The sequence below is a fragment of the Haplochromis burtoni genome, unplaced genomic scaffold, assembly GCF_018398535.1.
Source record: "Haplochromis burtoni strain Fernald_Lab_line unplaced genomic scaffold, NCSU_Asbu1 Contig_25, whole genome shotgun sequence".
Classification (NCBI taxonomy): Eukaryota; Metazoa; Chordata; class Actinopteri; order Cichliformes; family Cichlidae; genus Haplochromis; species Haplochromis burtoni.
The window spans coordinates 1,490,196-1,514,572 of NW_024582386.1; the positions used below are offsets into that span (position 1 = coordinate 1,490,196).

Genomic DNA, 24,377 nt, shown 5'->3' on the forward strand with positions numbered 1-24,377 from the left:
TATATATATATATATTGCTTTACATCGGTTCTTCCACCGCTTATTAGGAAAGCCTTTATCGTGAAAAGCATTTATTGTGAAATTATCATATTACATATCGGAAGTTTGAATGTTGTTTTATTTTGGTGTTTAACTTGACCGCGGTAATCAGACTCGGGGAATGTACCTCGGCTGTCCTGCCAGGTTTTTTCTGCTGCTACACATTTTCAGGTACTGCTTCCTGCGAAATGGAGACAACGGTGTACACTTCAGCTGTGAAGTAAAGGAAAATCAGGGGGAGGTTGTACGACGGTAGGTTTTCACCTGGTAGCTCGAACCAGCTGAGCTTTTGTAAGATCAGAACTTCCTTCTCTTCGAGGCTGCTGGGATGCTAGCAATTTTTTTTTTTTTTTTTTTAGCTTTGTTAGCTTGTAAAATTTCCTTGTTAAAGTGGTGGTCGACAGAAACCTTTATCCGACACCAAATAAAGGTTTACGAGCGCGAAGGGGTGCTTATATAAACCACCCACTTGAAGTATTTGTTAGTGAGTGAGCATTTGGCTTCGGCTCAGCTGCTCAGCAACTCTTTGGGCGATTAAAGTTAAGTCACTAGCCACCCGTAGCTAGCAGGCTAACCCTGGTTAGCCAAGTGGAAATTGTAAACAAAATTAGATCGTTTCTGCGCTGAGCTCCACACGACGAGTAAGGTATCTCATGCATGAACGTTTTTACTACTTTTAAAATAAGTTGACAGAGCTGGGTCTTTCCAGCTTTTAGTTTAGGGCTCTAAAAGCCGTGGCCACAGTTGAACTTTCGGAAAATATGCAACTTTAGCCAAAGTTCTTCTGCTTTTGTGTTTTGTTAGACATTTAGGCTAATATATATGTATACATATATAGTATACATGTATGTATGTGTGTATGTATGTATATATATATCTATAAGTGAAGACGGTTTACTTCTCTGTTTTGGGGGTTGTGGGGGAAGGTTAATGATTTTACACTAAGTAACCTGCATGTAAAATCAATTTAACTATTACATTATGATCTCAATACAGATACTTCTGTACATTGTTTACTGCTGTCGCTTTGTATCACTGTTTTAATTAGTAGTAGCATATCAGTTGCTCAGTCCTTCCTCGATGGCGGTGCTGACTTTTAAAGCATGCATGTTAAATAAATTCAGGGCATCTTCACTGGGGCTTTCCGTCAGTGAGTCACGGTGCGTTTGCTTGCTCTTGATCCCCTGTAGCATTTCACTTGAACAGAATTAATTCCAGATTTGGGATTTGTACACAGAACCAAACCATTTGTGCTGTAGCTTTAGGAAAACTTGGTCAGTTCGGTGTTTTAATGTAGAAACTCAAACTTTACTATTCTTTCAGCGGCACAAGTGACTTGGTTAGTCAGCTTTTTTGTTGCTGTAGTACTACTGCCATGTTACACATAAATATATGTTATTGTTTACATCTCTTGAAACTAGGAATTTGTTTTAAAAGAAATATTACACATATCTTATGCACCTGCTATTTTCGGATGAGAAAATCTGTTTTTAAAAAATGTATAAATAAATAAAGAGATGACTAATAGAGGTCAGCCCCTTGTGGAAATTCATCAGAGAACTTTATTTACTCAAGCATGATTTGCATTTTTCCTTATTACATGATCAGAACACCTTAGGTTTCTGTCAGGTAAGGTGACACGGACTCATTGTGTCCTCACCTGCCTTGTACATTCTTAGCTAGGTAAAACCCTTGACAGGTGTATTGGTGGTTTCTAAAAAGTAGGTTAAAATGTTCTTCTTGTACTTTTATGATATAATACATTTAACTTTTATTTGCAGCTAACCAAGTTTGGAGACAGAAAACAAGAACTGGTTTCAGCTGATGACTAGTCTCAAATTGTCAAATCTGCTGAAATGAAACACCTTCAAAGCTTCTTGGTTTTATTTTATTTTATTAGTAACCTGTGGCCGAGCCACAGAAGACCTTGAGCTGAAGCAACATTTGCTCTATTGCAGTATTCCCTCTTATCTTATTAGAATGATACACGTATGTTGACTTTTTCTGTGGCTTGTTAAATGAACTAGCAAATAAGTATGTGCTGGGAACTGACAGAGAATATTTAAACATCTTTTTTTTTTTTTTTTTTAAACTGTCAAATAGGGTTAATAGGGTTTTTAGGGTTTTCTCCTTGTGACAAATGATTAAAATGTGAGTCTTTTGTTATGTGGGAACAGTAATAGGGTATATTACAGCTTTATCTTTGTGTTTATGATTATGTAACCAGGAATCCAGATAACATAAAATAGACTTCTGAAGAATATCGTAGCAAATGTGCATAAAACTCACCCTGGTCTTAAAGCAGGACATATTTTAATCTTCAGCTTAGTTCTGTTATATCCCTTCTACTGTAGCTTTAGTAGACTTTGGCAGTAGAATTTCAGCCAAATAAATTTAAAGGCTGTCAAATCAGTGTGTCCATGGCATATATTGCACAGTGAGCCTCATCTCTGCTGGTGAATTGTGAGTCGTTGTTTGTGGGGGTTTCTTTCCTCCTTCATTGTAGAACAGAAATAGCTAGTGCTGTCCCCCGCCCCCCATAAATTCACCAATCTGCTTCCTGCTGTTTATAGTGAAAAGTCTTTAGCGGACAGTGCTATGCAGACTGTTATGCTATGTATTGATGATGAGATGCACAATGTGGAGAACTGAAGGAGTGGATTCCCCTAATGTCTCCTGTTCTGCCCTAAAGTAATGAGTGTTGGCCCCCAGAAAATATGACTTTTGTTCCTGGGAATCTCTTGACATCATTCATGACATCTGTGTTTGCCCTTTCACTTGCTGTAAGACTTTGGCTTTGTAATGTTTACATCAGGCTGGCATTATGTCTTCATCACCAACTTTGCTGTTAACTCAGATGATTTAGAGGGTACATGAGCTTCTGTGGTATTCTTGGAGGAAGAAGAGCAGGACAGTTAAGACTGAATGAATAACTGGATTTCAGACAACAAGTCGTTATTGAACTATAAATTAGTAACTAACAGTGGACCAAAAATTGAAATCCTAAATATTGACCTACGTATGCCAAAAACTTTAGGAAAGCATCACCGGTCTAGTGAATTCAGCACAAGGAGTTTTTTTTTTTTCTTATTTATATAGTTATTATTTTTCCCTTGAAAAGTTTCCTTTCTGCTTCCAATCATGGTCACATTGTGGCACAATACATGTCCTGCCAATGGCTTTATACAAATCCACTGACCCGTAATGATGGTAATGCATCAGCAAAGAAAGGGAAGAACATGACTTGCATCTAGTAAATATGCTGTATTTCCTAAGAGAGTGTGACTCAACTATAGAAGAACACAGCCATTCATTTGAAGTAGGTTTATTTTAAAGTTTGTATTTCTTTTTCCTCTCTGGTTGCTAAGTATAACAGCTGTTTTCTTGTTAAATATTTGCATAAGTCAAACACCACTGTGTCAGTTTTGAGCACTGTAAAATATTTTAGGTACTTTCTAAAATAAAGACCTGGGTGATATTTAACTGCGGCTTCATATTTGAGAATTAAAGGGGCGGCGACACAGGATGTGACTAGCAGCAACCAGAAATGACGCGGATAATGATATTCAGCGATTTCAGGTGACAACCAGTGAAATAACAGCTGGCCACGTAAAGGTGGTGTGTCCCCGTCCAAACTAAGAGATGGTATGGATATAATTGATTGACATGTGACAGGCTGATAGATTAGAGAGTTACTTAGGCAGTCAGAGCATCAAATGTCCACTAGCCCTCAAACACCAGCTAAGGAGTGAGGTACAAAACGCGAATTGGTTTCTTTGTTAACTGGAGACTAAAACTGAATGCAAGTATAACGTTTGTTACAGTGATCTCTTGAAAAATCTGCTCGCTGAACATTTGGCGTCTGTCGTAGCTCATATGTGTCTGTATCTGTCTGGTAATGTGGTTACTTTGGAGTAGGGCTGCCACAAACGATTATTTTGACAGTCGACTAGTCACCGATTATTTTTACGATTAGTCGAATAATCAGATCATGCATCCATTGGACGTAAAACATACAGCTTATTGCACCAGCATGCATCTGCTCTTATATAACTATCATTAGCTTACAGCTTGAAGTGTTTAAGGTATGCGCTAACTAAACATAAAGACAAGATGATAGTTTATTAAATTTTAATGACATCTCCAGATTGTTTCGGTGGAGTTTAATAAACTCAGCCGTCTGCTCCTTGCTATCTAAAATATAACGGGACACCGGAGTATACTCTCGAGCATCTCACACTTCTGATAATCAGTTGTCTGTTTGATGTTTATTCAGCTGTGTAAAAACTATAACTTTATTTCTCAGCCAAACAGATTTACTCAGGAACAAATAAAATACTAAATAAAAAAAAGCCAAACAATAACATTTTTAAGTTATCTAAGTGACTTATATTAAATGTTTAACCTGAGTAGCGAAAGATGGCGGTGGGTTTGAAAAAGATTTGCCGGGAGTCCGGTGTTCTCACAGGCTCAAGTGAGCTTTGAACCCCGGCTAGCTATCGAGCTGGTGGGTAACAGACGTCTCAGAAAACGTCGGAGCGCTTTTGAAAATATGTGGTGTCTTGATAAACTGAGCAGATATTTGAGGTTTACACAGCTACATTCTCGCCTGAAAATATGTTAAATCTTATTTTGTGACCTAAAAAGAATAATAAGAGTAATATTAAAACTAACTAGCTGCCGCCATTGTTGACAAATGCGTTGGGCCGCGCTATGAATTCTGGGACACAGCTTCTTCTTCTTCGGGGTTTAACGGCAGCTTGCATCCTTGTACATGCAGTGCTGCCATCTTCTGTTTCAGTCCGTTATTACACTCTTAAATCCTGCTACTTATTCCTGCGTCTTTTGGGATCTTACAAAGCTTCAAACGACGCGTCGACTATTAAATTAGTCGTCGAAGATTTTAATAGTCGACGTAATCGGGACTAGTTGACTAATCGTGGCAGCCCTACTTTGGAGTATATGTCATGTTGGAAACTGAAGTGTACACAGCATCCAGTGACACAGACGTGCATTGCCATAGCCAGTCAGTTGTGAAAGTAACCACAAATTTCACAAACGTTATTGGAAGTTAACACTTGAATTTTCAGAGCATCTGGATAGAAATCACCAAGCAACTTGGCATTCGTGATGGTATTTATATCCTTTTGATTGATTGCATTGTTTCTTCTTCTGCCATTTTTCTAATTGACTGGAAGAGAAAGGATCACCTCGAGTAGAGATATCCCACTGCTAACCAGTGTTTTGGCGGCAGTGCGGGCAAACCATGCATAAGTATAAATGCTGACAGCGGCGTTGGCTACATGGCAGGCTCTGGCAGGCATAATTTCAGTTTTGTTTGTGTGAAATGAAAAGCAGCGGCATAAAGCCAAAGATGGGCATTGTCAACATCCAACTAAAGTAAATGTTGTTAGGTTACAAGATTTACTTGGTTATTTCTTTATTTTATTACTTTTAAAACTTTATTTGGTTATGTTCGTTCAGGCTTTTAACACAAACCTTTTAACGTCTTTAAAATACATATTTCCCTGATGCTTAATGGAGGACTGGACGAGGGCATGCTTGCTAAGGGTGAAAACCCCTCTCCACAGGCCCTCTGTAGACAAATACCTCCACAAAGAGACACAACCATAGCACTGTAAATTAACCATAAGCCTGATCAGAGGGGAGTTTAGGCCTGGAAAGTTCTTCAACAACCCTGTGGTTATGATGGCAGAGTTCACAACCCTGCTGTGCTGCAGAGAGAAATTTGCTCTCAGCTCTGTTTGGAAATGCTTAAGATTTCAGTCGGTATATGGCATTAACCGTGCTGACACAAAGCTCGATGCACAACAGCTCCGTGGTTGGGTTCATTATTTCCCGTTTATGGTTGGATGAAGCAGAGCTCACTCAGTGTCTAATGTCCATTCTTTATAACACAGCCTTATTATTTACTGTGTTTATATTACAATGTGTTGGCATGTAGAGCTTAAAAAAAGTTTGTTTATAATGTAGCTTTGCAAATAATTATGTCTTTTGTTTTGTGTCTTGACTTGTGAAATTTAAATGGTTCATTTTTCTCGTTTATCTTTGTTTGAAGCTCACAGAGATGAATAGATATCCCTTTGTGAAATAGGAAAATGATATCAGCACTTCCTGTCCTAGGTGGTAGAAAGTCATATTTCCCTGCTGTCTCCATGGTGATACATGAAGATGAATGTCATAATGACATGATAGAGTTTTGCTACGCAATCATTGCACTTCAAAAGAAGCTGTTGTCTCATCGCTGTGTAGCAGATACAGTGGAAAAGTACCTCGCCCTGTTGCCTGTGACTCTGTTTAGTAAATAGTGTAGCATCAGAGGCATTCGCTCATGTACAGCCTGTCCCCACTCTCTGTTTAATGTCAGACATTATTATTATATTTGTCTGGCAAATAATGGGCTCAATAGAGTCATTACCCTTCAGGTTTATTTTGATGTCCAGCTGAGAGAAAGTTGGCCTACACCTTATGAGTGCGGGGAAATTGAACAATAACCAGTTTGAATTTGCTTCCATGCGTCTGATCCTGTGGATAGAAGCAGTGACAGCTGTACAAAAGTTAAATTATTTCTTCTTGGTGTGATATGTAAACACAGCTATGTAAAACAGAAAATAGAGTTTCTATAGCGTTTGTCATCTAGTCTCTGGGCTGTCCCCTGGCCCCACGCCATGAACTTTGAATGCATTGTCATGATCAGGAAATCTGTCCTCAAGCTGGAATGTAACCAGAAGTTGGCGTACGTGATAAACACTTTTCTGAGGAACATTCAGAGCCACTTATTTCCAGTCTGGGATGGTAAAAGTATTTTTATCAATATCCCAGGGAGCTTGCATCATCTTTACCTAAATATAGACTCACCAAACTCACCGCCAAAGGTTTTCCTCATAATGCTATCACATTACCAAAAAAGCACCCATAGTCAAGTGCAAACTATTTTAAATCAACATGAGACGGGCGTCAGATGATGAGAGCCGAAATGTGACGGACTGGGTTCGGTTCAAAAATAGAAAAAGTAGATTATAAAAACAAAAACTGGCCAATTCATGATACAGGAAATGCCACATCTGGGTTGACAGCTTAGCCGTTTAAAGTACAGGACCGTAATTATGTTAGCCTAGATTCCCAAGGCACAAAACAAATGTTTTCTGGTTCATTATGAAGGGTGTGTGACTCTGGGTTGGGAGGTGAGAGAATTCAGCTAGGCACTCAGTGAAACAGATATATAAATGCCAGTTTAATCAACACAGTATTTCTATTAGAGTGTCTAGTGTGCTGTCCATCAGCAAACATTACAGATTTATGTGCCCCAAAGATTAGCTAAATTGTTATTTATTAGTAAAATAAGTGACAAAATTCCTCTCTGAGTCTGAGTGCACCTCGTTTGGGGTAATTATGGTTCAACGATGGCAGTGAGCAGGCAGTTTGTGGGCAGCTTTGAACTGCCCATTCACCTGCAGTGTGTCAAAACTATGTGGTACAACCGGTCTGTGGACCGGTCTGTCGCTTGTCCTGTTGTTGGTCCATCAGCATTGTCCACTGTCTGCGCTTTTCATGCTGTATGTATTTATTTATTTTTAAATCTTTGAGGTGGGGGCTGTTACGCAGGTCGTAGAGCGCGTCCTCTACCAATTGGTCGATCCCTGGCACATCCTGCCCATGGGTACCCTTGAGCAAAATGTTGGTGTGTGAGTGTATCCGAATGTTGGGTATAAGTGCTTAGATACAGTAGAGTATAGTGTAGTATAGTATGAATGTGTGTGAGATTTGGTGAATGAGGCTTATAGCAGAAAGCTCTTTGAGTGCCCAAATTGAGTAGAACCGTGCTATATATGTACCAGTCCACATCTCATGTTTTTTTTCCCCTTTTCTTTTGTTATCTACACAAACAGATCATGGTGTCATAAATAAAGCATTATGGCTCTTCTTGTATGTAGTATACAGCTTGTTGAGCGGCACTCATGTGACCAAGTGGAATAATAAATAAATCAAGTTGACAGCAATAAGTTATGTTACTGTAAGTGCAGTAAAAACTTCCCATATGGAAAAGAAATAGTAAAAACTTATATGTGATTACTCATGAAAGTGGCACTTTCTCATTACTTTCATATATTTTTTTAGTAAGTATACAAAACATACAAGTTTCATTATATAATTTTTCAAGGGATCTTATATGTGTTTTCACTCTTGTGTGCTTTTCATACAAATTTCATACAAGACAGATAAAAACTTTATAAGATTTATATATATCTTTTCCATATGGGTTCTGAGCAAGGCTTATACTGAAATGCAGAGAAAGTGTCGTACTAACTACCTAGAAAGGGTTGTCCTGTGGATTGTTTCATTGTCACTGATATCTGATCTAGTTTTGTGAGTCTGATATTGGATTCAAATATTGAATCAGTGCAGTCCAAGTCTGTATAAGCAGCTTATGACCCAAAATCTATAAGTCAAGTGTGTCACATTCAAAATACCTGCAGTACTACAGTAGTCCAGACTGTAATACAAACACTTCGGTTTGTCAGGCGCAGGCAATGCTTATGACTGTTATTAGTGAAGCCGTTTGTCATTCTGTCTTTTTCACAAAGCAATATTACAGCAATAAGAGCTACTGAAGAAAGAGACACAAGAGACGCTGGACTTTCTTATTACATAAAACAGATAATGACAAACTTTAACTCCAAGGACATAAATTGAAGTTGATAAAAGGTGATAACTTGCAATACATGAAAATATTATTCCAATGCTAATATCAAAATTCAGTCTAAAATTCATATTCTGCTGTGTGTTAAATGTGATAATATTGTATCATTGGGTCTCTGGTGAGGTTGATATGTGTCCTGTTGTTTTCACTTTATCTGAGTTTAAGAGCTACTTTTGGAATAAAAATATTATATCATATGGAAAACATTTAATATCAGTTAATATGTACGTTAGATTAGAGCTTGTCCACATGTCTGTAAAACCAGTGGTGACATTTTGATTGGATTCGAGGGGATGAAGCGTTCCACTGGTGTGACCTTACCACTGAATAGATCAGGGTGATTTTTCGGGTCAGCGCATGGTATTAAATAAATGGAATCATCATCAGCGACATGTTGACTGTTAGATGCTTTTTTTTAAGCTGATGGACTTGTTTACCTTTGGAAGTGGAAGAAACACTTTGTAATGATGGTACTGGAAATGGTTGGAAAAGGATGTTTGTTTGGGCGAGGGCCAGGGGTTCTGTTTATAACTTATCAATAGTTCAAAAATGACCAAAAGTATTTATGAAATTGAGGCTTGATGTGCCAGCATGCACTCACAGGGCAACAGCGTAAAATGTTCCATTGCAGTTTGGCTGTGCACCTAATTGTCTCTTTGCAAAATTACAGGCAAGAGAAACCTGGATTTATTTCCTTTATTGCAGCTCAGCAGCCAACATGTTATTGCTCTGGTCTCAAGAGCTTTACGTGTTAAAACCATTACCGCGGTAACGCAAAGTGACACTTTTTACTGCTATTTCCCCTTCTTCATTTTGACACACAAATTATAGTGTGGCTCCAAATGAAAGGCAACTATGTGGCCTTACACTGACCTGCATCTTCATTTGAAAACCATGGGATTAAATCATCTCACGATGGTAGTCATAACACTGCATGAGCTGATGCGAACTTGGCGATTTCCTTTAAGAGTTGACTGAAGACTGAAAGCATTTATTCTATCTCAATAGGATTTTTACCCTGAGGTTGTCTCAAGAACTGGGACACCATCCCAGTGTGTAAGCCTCGCTTGCATGTGATTGCCCCTGAGCCACAAAACCTGAATACATGCATGTGCGTGTGCTCGCACAATCGTGCATACTGACCTAAGTCACATGGAAAGTCCCGCTCAGGCTTGGCACATAGAAGAGGAAGGATTTTCCAGTTTAATTATGCCTGAGGGTGTAATTTCACATTGACTTGTGGTTTGCTTGAAATTGCTCTTCTGTCTTGGTAAAAATTTCCTCTTGCTCCATGTCTTGGTTACTTCGCCTGGTGTGTCATTACATAGTGTTATAATGTAGAACTGCAGGATTCAGGCATCACCTACACTTGTGCTTCCCATGTTGCGGTTCGCCTGCTGTATGATAACTTGCCTTCAGGGTCCCTAGTCTAATATATGGAAGATTTACTGCTTTTGTTAGTCAGTGACACACTGTGCATGTGTCACCTTGCACACAGCAGCTTTTCATAGTTTAAATTTCAAATGCAGAATCTCTTATTTAAAGAAAGTTAAAAAAAAATGGAGTCACCAGTTAAGGTGTATTCTTCTTTACAACTTTCATTCTTTGGCTGCAATGCTACAGCCTAATGAGATGCAATTATGGTTGGCACGCTTTTTCTCCTTTATCTTTATGTGACAGTTAAATGCACAGCTTAACGTAACATTAAAAATACTTATGAGGTAAAGTCAAGAAAAAATGTCTGCTGGAAACGTCTAGTCTTCTGCACACTGTCTGTTTGTTGTAATTTCTTCCTAGCAACCTGAAGTGCTGTACTTAACAAATATAAAGTTTAATTATTGACCTCAACCAAGTGGTTAAAACAGAAAGAAATACTTCTATATTTTGTGTCATATGATGACAACAGTTGTTAACATTTAAGGCTGGACCAATTCAACATTTCTATTTCTAAAGGCTCCAGTGATGAATTTGTTGAGACCGGTTATTTTATACCAAATCTTGATGATTCCACATGGATTTCAGTGAAAAGATTGAGCCCACCATTACACAAATATTGTTGTGTGGATTTTAGTGCTGAGAAAACTATCGTTTGTGGGGGATTTCACACATCAGTACAGCTGATGTGCACGTAAACTGAAGGCTCCAGTCACACAGGTCTAGAGACCAGTTGGCAAAAACCAGTCATGAGTCAAAAGTTAGTATTTACTTACTAATAATTACTAAGTTACTAAAGCCCCATTTATGTAGGCCTGGAGAGCAGTCCCAGCTGGGAAATATTCACCAAGCAATAGTGAAACTCTGAAGAGTGCATTGCAAACCAGTAAAGGCTACAGTTAAACTTAAAGTAAAAGTTGCACTGTTTTTGATACATGTTGGTTTCAGTGGGAAGGCACAACTTTTACTTTGAAAGTAAACGTTTTGTCTCACTACCACACCTTGTTTAGCTTGTGGGTGTCTGCAGATAAGTTGACATCTTTCATGCAAACTGCAGGTGACCACAGCAATGTGCGAGCAACCAAAGCAATAACCAGAGGCAGCACCCTCTTTGCAGCCAATTTCACCCAGCAAGCTCCAGCAACCACTACACATTTTTCCCTAATGACCGGAGGTTGCCAAAGGGTTGCCAGCCAGTCTCTTGATTGGTGTAATAAACTTGTACATCAGATAAACATATATAACTCTACTTATTAAACTAACAAATGGCAACAGACTTCAGATAAAAACAATGAACAGTTAAATATTTATTGGTGTTTATCTGTTAGATTTTTATGTCTTTAGACTGCGGCATACTGCTGTCATTTACGGTCATAGTTTCTCCTCTTCAACACACATGCATGCACACACACACGCACACACACATATGTAGAGCTGCCAAGAGATAAGTGAAATAAAATACTATTCATTGAGTTGATGGCAACACTTTATATTACAGTAATGCAGTAAAAGCTTCCCAACAACGGAAACATCAAAGTAACTTCCCCCTTGCTGTGTGTGTGAGAAGGAGCAGCTTATCATTAATATATATGAACGTTTATGCACTAAGGGTTATCTTTATTTACATTATTCATTATGTTAATGACACAACTGGGAATGTGCAAGGAGCATCTAACTGCAGGTGAAGGGCTGTGTAAATAAAACTGGCAGCTATTAACCATAATTAAAGTCTTTTATATTATAATAACATTTGCATTGTAGCCATTAGGTATGAGGGCATATGCTAATGGTCGGTACTTATCAGTTTTGTCCCAACAGTAATACAGATACAGTCCTGCATCTGGTTTAATACATTATGTGTTGTCAGATGTGCGTTTGCCAGTGTATCGCATACATCTGTCATGTTCATACGTGCGTTTCAGGATATTTGTCTCTGAAGAGATGGGACTCTTATGCCGTGACACTGTCTGCAGACTACTGGCTGTATTTAGAGCTTGTAGATGTGCAAAAAGTCAGCCGAATTTAGTTTCAGTCAGCATCAAAAGGCTACTGGGATGCATTTGAGCTGGGGTTTTTTTTCTTTTTTCTTTTTGAACCTGCCTGCTGCTAAACTGGGAGATAAAAATGGCAGTTTGGGATCAAGAGTCATTTGATCCAAGCATCTTTTTTTTTTTTTTTTGGATGTTTGCAGATTTTATTGGGTGTTGTCAGTCAGAGCTGAGTGTGAGCACCTGAAAGACCGCATTTCTGAATTTTATTGCATTTATAATCTTTTAATGGCCTTTTTAAAATGCTTCAAGCTCGTGATCAAACCACTAACCAGATTCACTGAAAGTGTTAAAATGTTACATTAATTTAGTTGAGTGTATGTTATTATTAGGTGCCGAACTGAATCTGGTTTCAGGCTCTGCAACTAAAGACTTTTTTCTTTTTAGCCTTCCCCAACATTAAAGTAGTTGATGCTGACTTCGGCCTACATGCCATGGTACTTAAAGGTGGAAAAACAGCAGCCAGTCAGACTGAGGTTTGTTGGTTACGAGAGTGCATATGGTTGCTTTGTCCCAGTTTAGATTTGCAACAGGCTTGTTAATTAGTCACCTTTTGGCTCCCGCTGGAATTTTCCTGAAATTAGTCCCTAATGGCAAACACAAGTTTGCAGCCTGCAGCAGCCAGTAGAAATCCCTTTTGTCCTTTATATTGCTTTAGGGTTTTTAAAATACTTTGCAATTCATGATACAAACATGAGCACAGTTATATAGGACATGTCAAGTGAGGGCAAACTTGGAAAGCGTTGATTTCTGTGATTCTGTTTATTTATTTATTTATTTATTCATGTATTTTTTTTTAAAATACTGCGAGAAGATAAAGGTGTGGAAACAACATTGTGTTTAGAAGAGCGTGCATATTTTGCTGAAAGCAAAACAATCATGGTAAATTTTGTGTTGGATGGATTGGATAAAAATAGGCCAGGTCAGGTGGAAGGTGGTTAGGATTAAAAGAACTTCATGAAGCATTTTTGATCTCATTTGCTAGATTGGATTAGTCAATGAAATTTAAGACTCGCCTCTGTTATGCCTGTTATTTTGACCCTTAAACCCGTCTCCTTCACATCCACCACAAGTGCGTTTTCACGCCACTTTTACAGGTGAAGAGCTATGCTTAAGTTGTGCAAACAAGCAGTGAAAGTACTTAAGGCGAGGTGAGGCTGCAGAGAACTACAGAGCTACAGGCACAGCTGTGGCTGCTTTTGAGATCTATGGTGGAAACACAGGATTTGTCTTGTTTTGCCTACACTTGACTAATACACACTCGAGGGAAAGCATGCAGCTATGTGAGAATAATAGCATGCACACACTCAGAGGCACAGAAGACACGCCTGAGAAAATGCCTGCAGTCTGCCAGAAAACTCTTAAACGTCAAAGAAGTGGTCACGCTTTAACACAGAGGCCAGTGAACAGCCTCACGGATGGCTGTCTTGCTTTTAAGATTCTCTTTAGTTGGATGGTTGTTTTGCATCTTGAAATAGTGTTGCCTCGTTTTGCAGCCAAGTGGTTCTGTTTTTGCAGCAGATAATTAAAAATTAATGCATTTGACTTCAGCACAGCACCTGATATTTTCCTCTCTCTCTTTTTTCCTCAGGTTTGTGGCCTACATCTGAACTTGTTCATCTTAGCCATAAAGGAACCCCTTAAACTGGTGTGACTTAAAACAAGGGCAGATCATCTCACACACCTGCACACCTCCTAAATCAGGTTCCTGCCACCATGTCCTAGATAGCAGTCTATTTCCTGAGCATCTTCCTTAAACCCTAGTCCCTCTTTCCGTCTTCCTTCTCCGTACCATCTCTAATCCCCGATCCCAATGTGGTAATTGCTGGTCACAGCACCAGTGGCGCCCAGTTTGGCGTGATGAGCAGCCTGCACCAGCAGCATCATGGCAGCACAGGCTCAGAGCGAGATCTTCACTCTGCTGGCTCCTCTGTTAGCCTCCCCACAGTTAGAAAGACTCCCAAGAAGCGCCGTCTTTCTCTCCATGCAATCTTTGGGCGCCGACGCCGGCCCGAACGTGACCCCAAGCGCAAGGCGAAGGCTCTGCAAGCTGAAGTTGGGGTGGATGGTGTCGTCAGCCTCGAAACTGCACAGGTAGAGACTTTGCAGGATAAAACTGCAACCAACTCTCCATTAGATGTAGCATCAACTTCTTCAGTGCCAGGGTCTTCGTCAGAGCTGCTGGAGTGCCCTTTGTGCCTACTGCGCCACGCACGCGATCACTTCCCAGACATCATGACCTGCCACCACCGCTCCTGCGCAGACTGCTTGCGACAGTATCTGCGCATCGAGATCTCAGAGTCACGAGTCAACATCAGCTGCCCCGAGTGTGCTGAGCGCTTCAACCCCCACGACATCAGGATGATCCTGGGAGACCGAGCCCTCATGGACAAGTACGAGGAGTTCATGCTGAGGAGGTGGCTGGTGGCTGAACCTGACTGCCGCTGGTGCCCAGCCCCTGACTGCGGGTAAGAACCACAGCTGAGGGATTAGATGGCCCCCTGAGTGAATAACACACAGGACTAGTTGTGTGGCAAAAACTTGGGAAATGAAGGCTTTTAGATTTACATTCAAATGTAACTGAAGAGTAGGAAGGAAAGTTGAGATTTGCAGCACTAATTACAACAAGGCACGTGTAAATTTCAGATAGCTTCCAAAATTTTAAGCCTGTGATATTATCCTAAAAAACCTGCAAATTCATATGGGCCAAAATCTTAGTTTTAATTACCTGAGATGTGCCTGATCTTCTGTAACTTTGATTAAACCAGTGCCCAACTCCTAAAATAACACACTAAGGCAGAAGATCAAGGAAATTTCAAGACTGTAATCTGACCCTGTGAAGTTTACTCCAGCTTCTGCATTGATGTCTCGGCTAAAAATAACTCGTAGCAATAATAGCCGCATTTATTCTGTCAGTCAAAAGCAGCGAGCAGTCAGTTTATGATGATGCCCGCTGTGTTCAGACTGCAAATAGGTTGTAAATGAGCAAATATTCAGTATATAGCCACAAATGAAGGAGCATGTATAACAGTCTGAACAATACATGAACTAATTTATGGTTGGATCAGGTGTATTTTACTTGTTCTTCATTGGCTTGTGCACTGTATGTCCTCTACTGGCCAATAACACGCCGTTTTAGCTTCTGTACAATTAAGTCCTTCTTTCTCCTGATTGGCTGTACTTGGCTAGCTTGTAACCTTGTGCTTCTAAGCACCGCCTCCCATCAGTGTAGCTGTGCCTTAAATGACCATATAAGGAAATTCATGATCAGCTGACATCAGACTAGAAGACCCACCACACAACAAGCATTTTGAGTAGCATAAAGGTTTTTATATATGCGGACCAGATTATCTGAAATTATGGCAGTGTTTTAGTATAAACATTCAGCATCATGTGACAGAAAATAAAGGAAAGCATAACACACCCTTCAGTGATAATAATCTTAAAATAAGGCGAAAAGTTATTTAACCTAAAATAACAAGTTATAAGCTGAATGAAAAAAGACAAAACAAAAACCCTATTTCAATTATTAAAGTTGGAAAAAAATTGCAAGTATTGCAAGTTGCTGGTTTGGGGTAAAAACGAGCTCTGCAAACCTCCTAAAAATGTTAATAAACTGCTGTTTCTTGCAGTTGGAAATCTTTCTTTTTTTCTCTCTCTCTTATATGTCAGAGGCAGTACTGGGTTAAGGTCAGTTCAGGGTCTTGTATGTTTAGAGCCGGGAGGGACTCAATAGTTTGCTCACAGGGTCCTGAACTGACCTCCATACGTCTCTTGCTTCTCATTGCACCATTAGGCCGTGACTGCCTCCATGCACACAGCATACGTGTACTGCTAATGTACCCTTACATCAGTGTGTATTTGGTTTTGCTCCAGGTGCTGGCTGCACTATTTTGTTGTTTTTTGCTTTGTTTTTTTATATTTTTGCTCCAGTCAGCCATGATCAGTTCAGCTCTGTTGTTGTCTGCTTCAGAAATGGTTTCACCCTTCACTCACTCTCATGATCGTCTTGCATCAACAGTGCTGACCCTTGTCTGCTGGAATAATGGCTCTTTCATGAGTTTGTTGCAACTCAGCTACAAACAGCTCGACTCTGGCTTGCTGCCACACTCCTCGCTGGTTAATGCTCTCAGTCTTTATTGTTGTATAATTGTGCAAATTACTGGGCTCTGTTGGTCAGCTCAACTGTGAAGTTTGTCAAATTTGAGTCCTCATTATTCCTTAAATAAACAGCTGAATCATCTTTATGCAGTGAAGTTTTGCTCAGTTTCGGATGGTGTCCTATTTAGTTACATGCAAGCATAACCGAAACAGTTTTTCTATTTTGGGCAAACTTGGGGTTTCTTTTAAAAGTAGAGCCCAAGTATATCACTGTAGGTGTTACACTACCAGTTAAAACTGGTTGAATTATGGTTTGACAGTAAAATGTATGTGAGGAAAACAAGATGGGGATAATACCAAAAGGCCATTTGGCAATATTTTACCACTTTTTACAAACGTGCCATCGGTTCACCTCACCGAGGTGTTAGTATAGACTGTCTAGAAACTGTGCAGACTGGCTGTTTTGTTTAAGTACATGTTCACATTCAGCCTCTACTGCTGCTTGTCAAATGTATCAATAAGAGGATAACAGAGTTTATCTGTTAATGCTTACATTCACTTTCATTTCTTTCATCAGAAACTTGACATGTGATGAATAGTTTTATATATTTACTCTACTGCTTCTATTTTTTTGTATTTCTTTTTTAACTTCCTCCTTCCTCCACTGACCTTGAAGAAATGTTAGGTGTAATTATATAACTTTGCATTTAAGATAACTCTAATCTACCTTTTGTAAGGTTAGCCTTAAGAGTTTAGTATGACTAACTTGTCTTCCAAACTTATCATTTTGCTTCGTTCGCTAACTTATAAATCCCATTGATTCCCACCAAATAGCGTGCCTCTTTAAGTTTCCAGCTGCAGTTGCTGTTGCTCCCTTGCTGTCAGCTGATGTTAACGGCTATATTAGATTAAATGCTTATCTCGTGTTAACAAAGATCTTGACTCACAGCTGTGTACGTCAGACGGTGCTGCAGCGTCTGTTTACTTTGAGTTTTTTTTTTTTGTCTTTTTTTCTTGGGAATTCATCCTAAACTGAGCAAGAGGCTCGTCCTCCATGTTCTCCTCACACAATCACATTTAGAAATGTGGAAGATGATCAGGGTTTGAGTGGAGCAACTAAGAGTTCCTTACAAGCTGCTTGCTGTCGCACTGTTTTTGCTTTTCCTCACGTCCCCGTGATAACCATCATGCAGGATCCTGAATGCCTCTGAGTTTAAATGAAGCTGTCATATCTGCTGCGGTATCTAACACAGAAACCATCCCCCATGTCTCACCCCTGGAGGGACACGAGGGGGGCTTTGAGTCAGCAAGCTTGGGGGAAACAGTCACTGCCATTCATAATATTCTTGTCACTGATATAAAAGCAGGTTATTTAAAGCAGCAGTTGTGATGGGATATAAATGACTGCTGCAGCAACGGGCTTTTATGGTGTCACTTTGTCAAGTTTTATGTGCTCATTTATAAAAAGAAACATTCCTGCCACAAAAAAAGCCCTCTAATAAGCCACTGTGATGACTGATGTAGGTTGCTATGGTGATATGCCATCCTCCAGATTTGATTATACCTGTAGCGGCAAGTCCATTCTTTCTCACCAAATTTTATTTACCATCATTTCTCTTTTTAGTTATGCAGTCATTGCATTTGGATGTGCCAGCTGCCCAAAGATCACCTGCGGGCGTGAGGGCTGCGGGACAGAGTTCTGCTACCACTGCAAACAGCTGTGGCATCCCAACCAGACGTGCGACACCGCACGGCAGCAAAGGGCCCAACACTTCCGGCTGAGGAGTTTCAGGTCGTCCTCACTCAGCTACAGCCAGGAGAGCGGCGCTGCAGGTAGCCCACAGATAGGTGCTACCATACAAAGCTCTCAGATTAACCTGACCTGTTCTTTGGCATTACACATTAAAGGACACTTGTGATAAATTCAGTGCACAGAAGCTTTATCATTTTAAGCACAATATTCAGTCTGTTTTATTCTGCACCAGGTGATGACATCAAACCATGCCCTCGCTGTGCAGCCTACATCATCAAGATGAACGACGGAAGCTGCAATCACATGACCTGCGCCGTCTGCGGCTGTGAGTTCTGTTGGCTTTGCATGAAGGAGATCTCTGACCTGCACTATTTAAGGTAAGACTTCCTCCGCCCTTTGCTTTTCTCATTTTTTAGGTTTCCTTTAGTATTTACAGCTCTCTTTTTGTCTTAGCCCTGTGAAACTATTTTATCTCTCTCGTCTCCTCCCAGTCCATCGGGCTGCACCTTCTGGGGGAAGAAGCCGTGGAGCAGAAAGAAGAAGATCCTGTGGCAGCTTGGCACATTGGTGGGTGCTCCTGTGGGTATCGCCCTTATTGCTGGCATCGCCATCCCTGCAATGATCATTGGCATCCCTGTCTATGTGGGCAGAAAGGTGAGAGCTCCCAGCAGGCAACAGGGGTACAAAATGTGTTTATTCAGAGAAGTGAGAAGTGGTGAAGATCTTGCAGATTAGTACAGAGAGGTTGTGTTATGCCTGGTTTTTTTTTTTTTTTGGTTTTTTTTGTACCAGTTTTGTGTTCCTAGTACAGTATCTTGCATGTAACAAGTTTTTCAAATGTCAGCCTTGAGATGTGGGGACAAAAGGAGGTGTGTGTTCATCATTTGTGGCTTTACTGCAAAGCGTGTGAAGTTAAATCATACTGAACAATTATTCCCATCAGATTCATACTCGCTATGAAGGCAAAGACATCTCCAAACACAAGAGGAACCTGGTGATAGCTGGCGGCGTGACGTTGTCTGTGATCGTGTCTCCTGTGGTTGCCGCGGTCACTGTTGGTGAGGAAAAATGTCTTTTTGTTTTGTTTCACCATCTGTGCCTTGCTTGTACCAACACACTGAGTTTAAACATGTTTCGCCCACCAGTATTTTCTTAGTTAATCTGCTTACCTTACCTAAGTGTCAGTCATAATAATTTTTGTTCATGTTGTGTTATTTAGGAATCGGCGTTCCCATCATGCTTGCATACGTCTACGGTGTTGTCCCGATCTCCCTGTGCCGGAGCGGAGGTTGTGGAGTCTCTGCCGGCAATGGGAAAGGAGTGCGAATTGAGTTTGACGATGAAAATGACAACATAGGCAACGGTGCTGCAGCCACAGGTGAGAGTCTTACACTGTACACAGGCTATGGGAAGAACTTAAAGTCACAGTTCAGACAATAATGATCCGTTAATGAATAATTAAAAATGTTGTTTTAAGCACCATGGTGCTCTGCATTTAGCTTAGGTCAATTTTCAGGTTAAATATTTAGCAGGGTTGATAGAAAAGATTACTGTATGAGTTTGTTCTCACGGTTAGGAATGCATACCAGTCATTACTCTTACATCTGGCCATGCCTTTGTTTTTATGCGCATGACATTCATTACTCAAAGGGCTGTTGATGGAAGATGCAGAAAAGTATTCAGGGCGTGTGACTGTGTGAAATGACTGGCACGATATCAGCAATTGTGATGAACTAGGGGCTCTGCGTGACGGCGAGACGTGTTGTTTTCTCGCAGCTTCTGTCATCAATGAAAGTCATAATTATTAGTACAGATGACAGCGAAGACTTTGACCTTTTCAGAAACATAAGGTGTGAGACGTGATGATGTCCTTTTGATTCCAATGAGAATTTAATGATGTGTTGTTCCAGGATGCATGGTAAAGTCATACCAAGTTCACTCCTGAGTTTATTACTTATGTGTGTCCACTTTGACGTTACTGACCATGCTCCATTTGTATTAGTTTCACTTCTTTGGGCATTTATAGTCACAGGATACAGTAATACTATATCAGAAAGCCACATTGTTACTTTAGTTTTGTCCATCAAACTATTCTGTAGCCTAATAAAAGCTCACACTGTGTCCCCCTTTTCTCCGGTCAGACACAACCTCAGTAGCGGAGACTCGCCTCAACAACGCCAGCCTCGGCGATGGTGCGAGTGTTGGTGGTCTGACGGGCCTGAGCCTCAGTGTGAGCGGAAGCAACATGGAGCGCTGCGGCGTAAGTTCCACCCAGCGGGATAACATGAGTGACAATGCCAGCACCACAGCCCTCGCTGGGACCAGCATCACCGGAAGCCTCTCGGGCAGCTGCTACAACCGGTAAATGGACTGGACTGATTGTGTGATAAGCACGCCCAGATGAGCCCAAACAGAACACTGTCTGAGGGAAAATCCAATAGCTATTCTAAATTGGTCGTACTTGTGAATGGGTGTCTGTTGGCCCTGTTAATGGACTCCACTTCTCGCTGACAGCTGATGAAAGCTGTGATAGGGTTCAGCTCCCCTTCTCGTGACCCTAAATTGAATATAAGGGGTTAAGAAAACAGACAGATGAATTAAAATTAACCCTTAACTGCCTAAATTTCCTTAACTCCATTCTTTAACTCAGCAGTGCACTCAAAATAAAAGCTATGAGACGTCATTCTTTACTTTCATCACTTAAAAGAAAAAAGCATGTTAGTCTTTTTTTTTTCTTTTCTTTGTATTATTTTCTCTTCATCGTAGAAATTTTGCACTTCTATGTGAGTGGCAAATGGTGCAGTCGCACAATGTTATCAGTGTCTGTGTAGCTTAGAGCTTTCCAAGCTCCTTAGACCATTTTATCAGTGTTAAATGTTTTAGGACTGAAACTACATCGATGGGCTTGTTGTTCACTTGTCAACTGGACTTTCTAGTTGTTTTGACTGCTTTTACTTTTCCAGGATGGAAGTCCAGGCCGACGTCCAGAAGGAACGCTGCAGCCTTAGTGGGGAGTCTGCCACAGTCAGTCTGGGGACGATGAGCGACAACGCAAGCACAAAAGCCATGGCGGGGTCCATCCTCAACGCCTACATGTCTCTGGAAAGGTCAGCACTCAGATTATACACATCCTCCTTGTTCCAGTAGGAATTTGGTGACCTAGATTTGTTAGACTTGTAGGCAGCTGCCCTATGATCCAATAAGTTAAATGTAGGTGATTTGATTTTGCAGAGACAACAGTCTGGAGGTGCAGGCAGACGTGGAGTCTAAGCAGGAGAAGGTGAGACACGGAAGCGCCAGCAGCAGCCTGGATGAAGCCAGCTGTAGTAGCAGCTCTGCTGGCCTGAAAGGAGCTACGTGCTCGTGTCCCTCCACCTGTCGCTGTGCTCAGCAAGCCAACCACTCCTGCCCCTGCCCGCCGTGGTCAAAGGATGCCTCCACCTCTGGGGTCAAAACGAGCAAGGGCAAGCGTTGGAAAAAAGCCAGCAGCATCAGCAAAGGAGAGGCAAAAGTTAACGAGATCCAAACAGACATGGACACTCAGCTTCTGGAGCAGCGCAGCACTAATTCCTCAGAGTTCGATTCTCCGTCCCTGAGCGGCAGCCTTCCTTCTGTGGCTGAGTCGCACTGTAGCCACTTCTCATCTGAGCTCAGCTGCTCAGACCCCGAGACCTCGAGACCGGCTCCTGCACCCTGCTCTCCCCCGATGGACGCCCACCCTCATAATCCCATCAGCGCCTTCAGTGACGTCACCATCACGCCCATGCCAGAGGTGGAACACGACCGCCTTGAGCACTTCCCGCCTCAGATTAGCCACTCAGCCTTCACCTGCCGCGTGCTGTCTTCATCTCCACCTGCTTCGCCAAAAGAGGGAAGTAGCGGGACGTTTCTGTACATCAGCGAGGAGAGTGTTGGTGACACAGAGCCAGAGAAGGATGAGAGCTTGAAGGAGACCATTTGCAGCGCTGTGCAGCCTGTAAACCAAACAAGAAAACGCTGTATACAAACGGACATCTAAAGGAGCTCTTTAGGCATGATACTGCACAAACACAGGAAGCTCAGTTAGCCTTATCACCCAGTGCCACTGTTAAACGCAGGCACCGTCCCTACCCTCCATGCATCTTGGGAAGCTGGTGATCAAGATTAAGGCTATAAATGAATTATATATATATATATATTTTTAGAAATATCTGAATGTCAGGGTTGAGGTTTAAGTCAGAGATGGACAGAGAGGGATGGATTTCAGGAGCAACAAGAACATGACCAGATGTGTGACATCTAAGCGAGATGTTAAAGCACCCAGCGGTGCTTCAAGGCCTATAGTAAGTAGAGTTGCATGTACGGGGACAGGTGTGTAAAGCAAGTTATCAGGTGGTGCAGAAGGTCCAGCTTTCATGATGATCTGCAAACTCTTTTCAGTCCTGGTGGGTTTTCCAAATCCCACAAACCAGATTTGACCCTTTCCCTCCCCAAAAAAGAAAAGAAGCAGAACTGAAAAAGCCGGATAAGAGCAAATAAAATGTCTTGACAAAACTGAGCTGCTATAAAGAAAAAAATCCACACCAACTTCTCCTTGAGCACATTAGCAAAAAAGAAAAAAAAAAAACGAGCAAAAACCAGAGGGATGTGTCCCCGCTGTGGTCCACCACCAGCTCTTTCTGTGAATTCTTTAAATGGCAGCGAGAAACGCCATAGTCGGAGAGGAGCGTGGAGGCGTCTGCCAAGCATTTACACTTTAGAGGGACCAGCTATTCACCTGCAGATTTTATGGTCTGCAATCATATATAAGAAAAATATTATCTTTGCTTTTTGTTTAAAACGTGATTCCTGTCATGTGTTTGCTTATTTTATTTTCCATTTTGGGAAAGTTGGTTTTAATGTTGAAGCCCTGTGTTGGGTCCAACTGTTTATTATAAGCGGGTGGGAACTGTGATATCAGAAATACTCAAATACTCATCCCTTCAGCTCTCCTTTTTTATTTCTTGTTGTTTTGGTTGCACCTGTGCAGATATAAAAACCTTCACTGCAAGCTTTGAATTGAATCGTGCGGCGTATTTAAGAAAAGGGATTTTTAAGCTGTTCCTTGTAAACAAAACAAAGCAGATCCCAACATTTCAACAAGCATTTCAGACTTGTTTTAAAACTAGAACTACTAGAAGTACCCACGCAGTAAGAACAAGCGTGTCAGGCACACCGCAGCAAGTTGCAGTCAGAAGTTTATCCGAGCACATAAATCTTAATCAGTATTCAGTAGCGAATGTACAGTAGTAATGTTAAATTGTTTTCCCCTCATATAAATCAAAAAGCTATTTTTTATTCAGAGCTTTGGGTGTATTTTAACTACAACATGTTCTTGTGATGTTTCTGAAGACCTTGCAAATGATTAATGCAGATAATTTTATAATTATTGAACCTACAGTGCCTTTCGGGGGAGGGGGGGGGGTTATTGTGTTTTGTTTTTGTTCTCTGTGTGTTTCATCAAATGATAAATGTAAAAACAATTTGATAGTTATTATATTTGCCACATAAAATGCACCAATACTTGATAAACACCATTCCCAGAATGCTAATGCAGACTGTCGCAGTAGCTGGTGTTAACTACCAAAGAGCCGCTCTCAGGCCGCTGCAGTGGACACGTCAACAGTGACAGAATAATTTTTTTTTAAGCAATCTACTTTAGTGCGTAGAAATTGAAAATCAGAGCAATAAAATATTGGATTAAACCCAGTACTCACAACCAAAATGTTTATCTGAATTTAAATCGTTGTTAGGATTATTTGTTTTTAATATTCCCCTGAAGTAGCCAAAGTTTTTAAAGTTTATGTCATGCACAAGTTGGCAATAAGATCCCTTTAATCCAAAGCAGTCGGCATCATGAGTATCGTGAGCAAAGTGACACTACAGGCTACGGTAGCTTTCAGCAGCTGGAGCACATTTTCAGCCCGACCACAGATTGCTCCTCTGTGACGTCAGGCAGCTCGTGGTGAGCTGGCTATCTGCTAAAAATAAATAAATAAATAAAATGTTTTGGTAAACCTCACAAGCCTCTAGCTGCAGGTTATTCCCTCCGTTTTGTAACCTACCTGCTGCTGAAAATGATACAACTTCAGAGTCAAATAGATCCTCCGAAGTTTTATTATTTGGAGACGAGTGGCAGGTGTGTTTTCTAATTGGGTCAGATAAGCTTATGATATTTTAAGAAGTATGTATTACCTAATTATTTGCTTTATAATGTGCATGCAAATGCATATCGTTTAATAAACTTCACAATCAAGCTTGC

At 40.8% G+C, this 24,377-nt stretch overlaps 1 protein-coding gene across 2 annotated transcripts; it reads left to right on the plus strand.

The window, feature by feature from the left end:
• Positions 1-117: 117 nt before the first annotated feature.
• On the plus strand, positions 118-24,371 carry rnf19a (ring finger protein 19A, RBR E3 ubiquitin protein ligase). Of its 2 annotated transcripts, none has more exons than XM_005917533.3 (10): positions 118-291; positions 13,835-14,711; positions 17,969-18,177; positions 18,330-18,474; positions 18,589-18,751; positions 19,041-19,155; positions 19,317-19,475; positions 20,239-20,458; positions 21,061-21,204; positions 21,329-24,371. In XM_005917533.3, the coding sequence occupies exons 2-10, from the start codon at positions 14,104-14,106 to the stop codon at positions 22,113-22,115; spliced, it is 2,550 nt and encodes an 849-aa protein (XP_005917595.1). In that variant the 5' UTR covers positions 118-291; positions 13,835-14,103; the 3' UTR covers positions 22,116-24,371. The 2 variants fall into 2 exon arrangements, with proteins under 2 accessions (XP_005917595.1, XP_042074844.1); XM_042218910.1 differs by having other exon boundaries at positions 129-685.
• Positions 24,372-24,377: the final 6 nt, after the last annotated feature.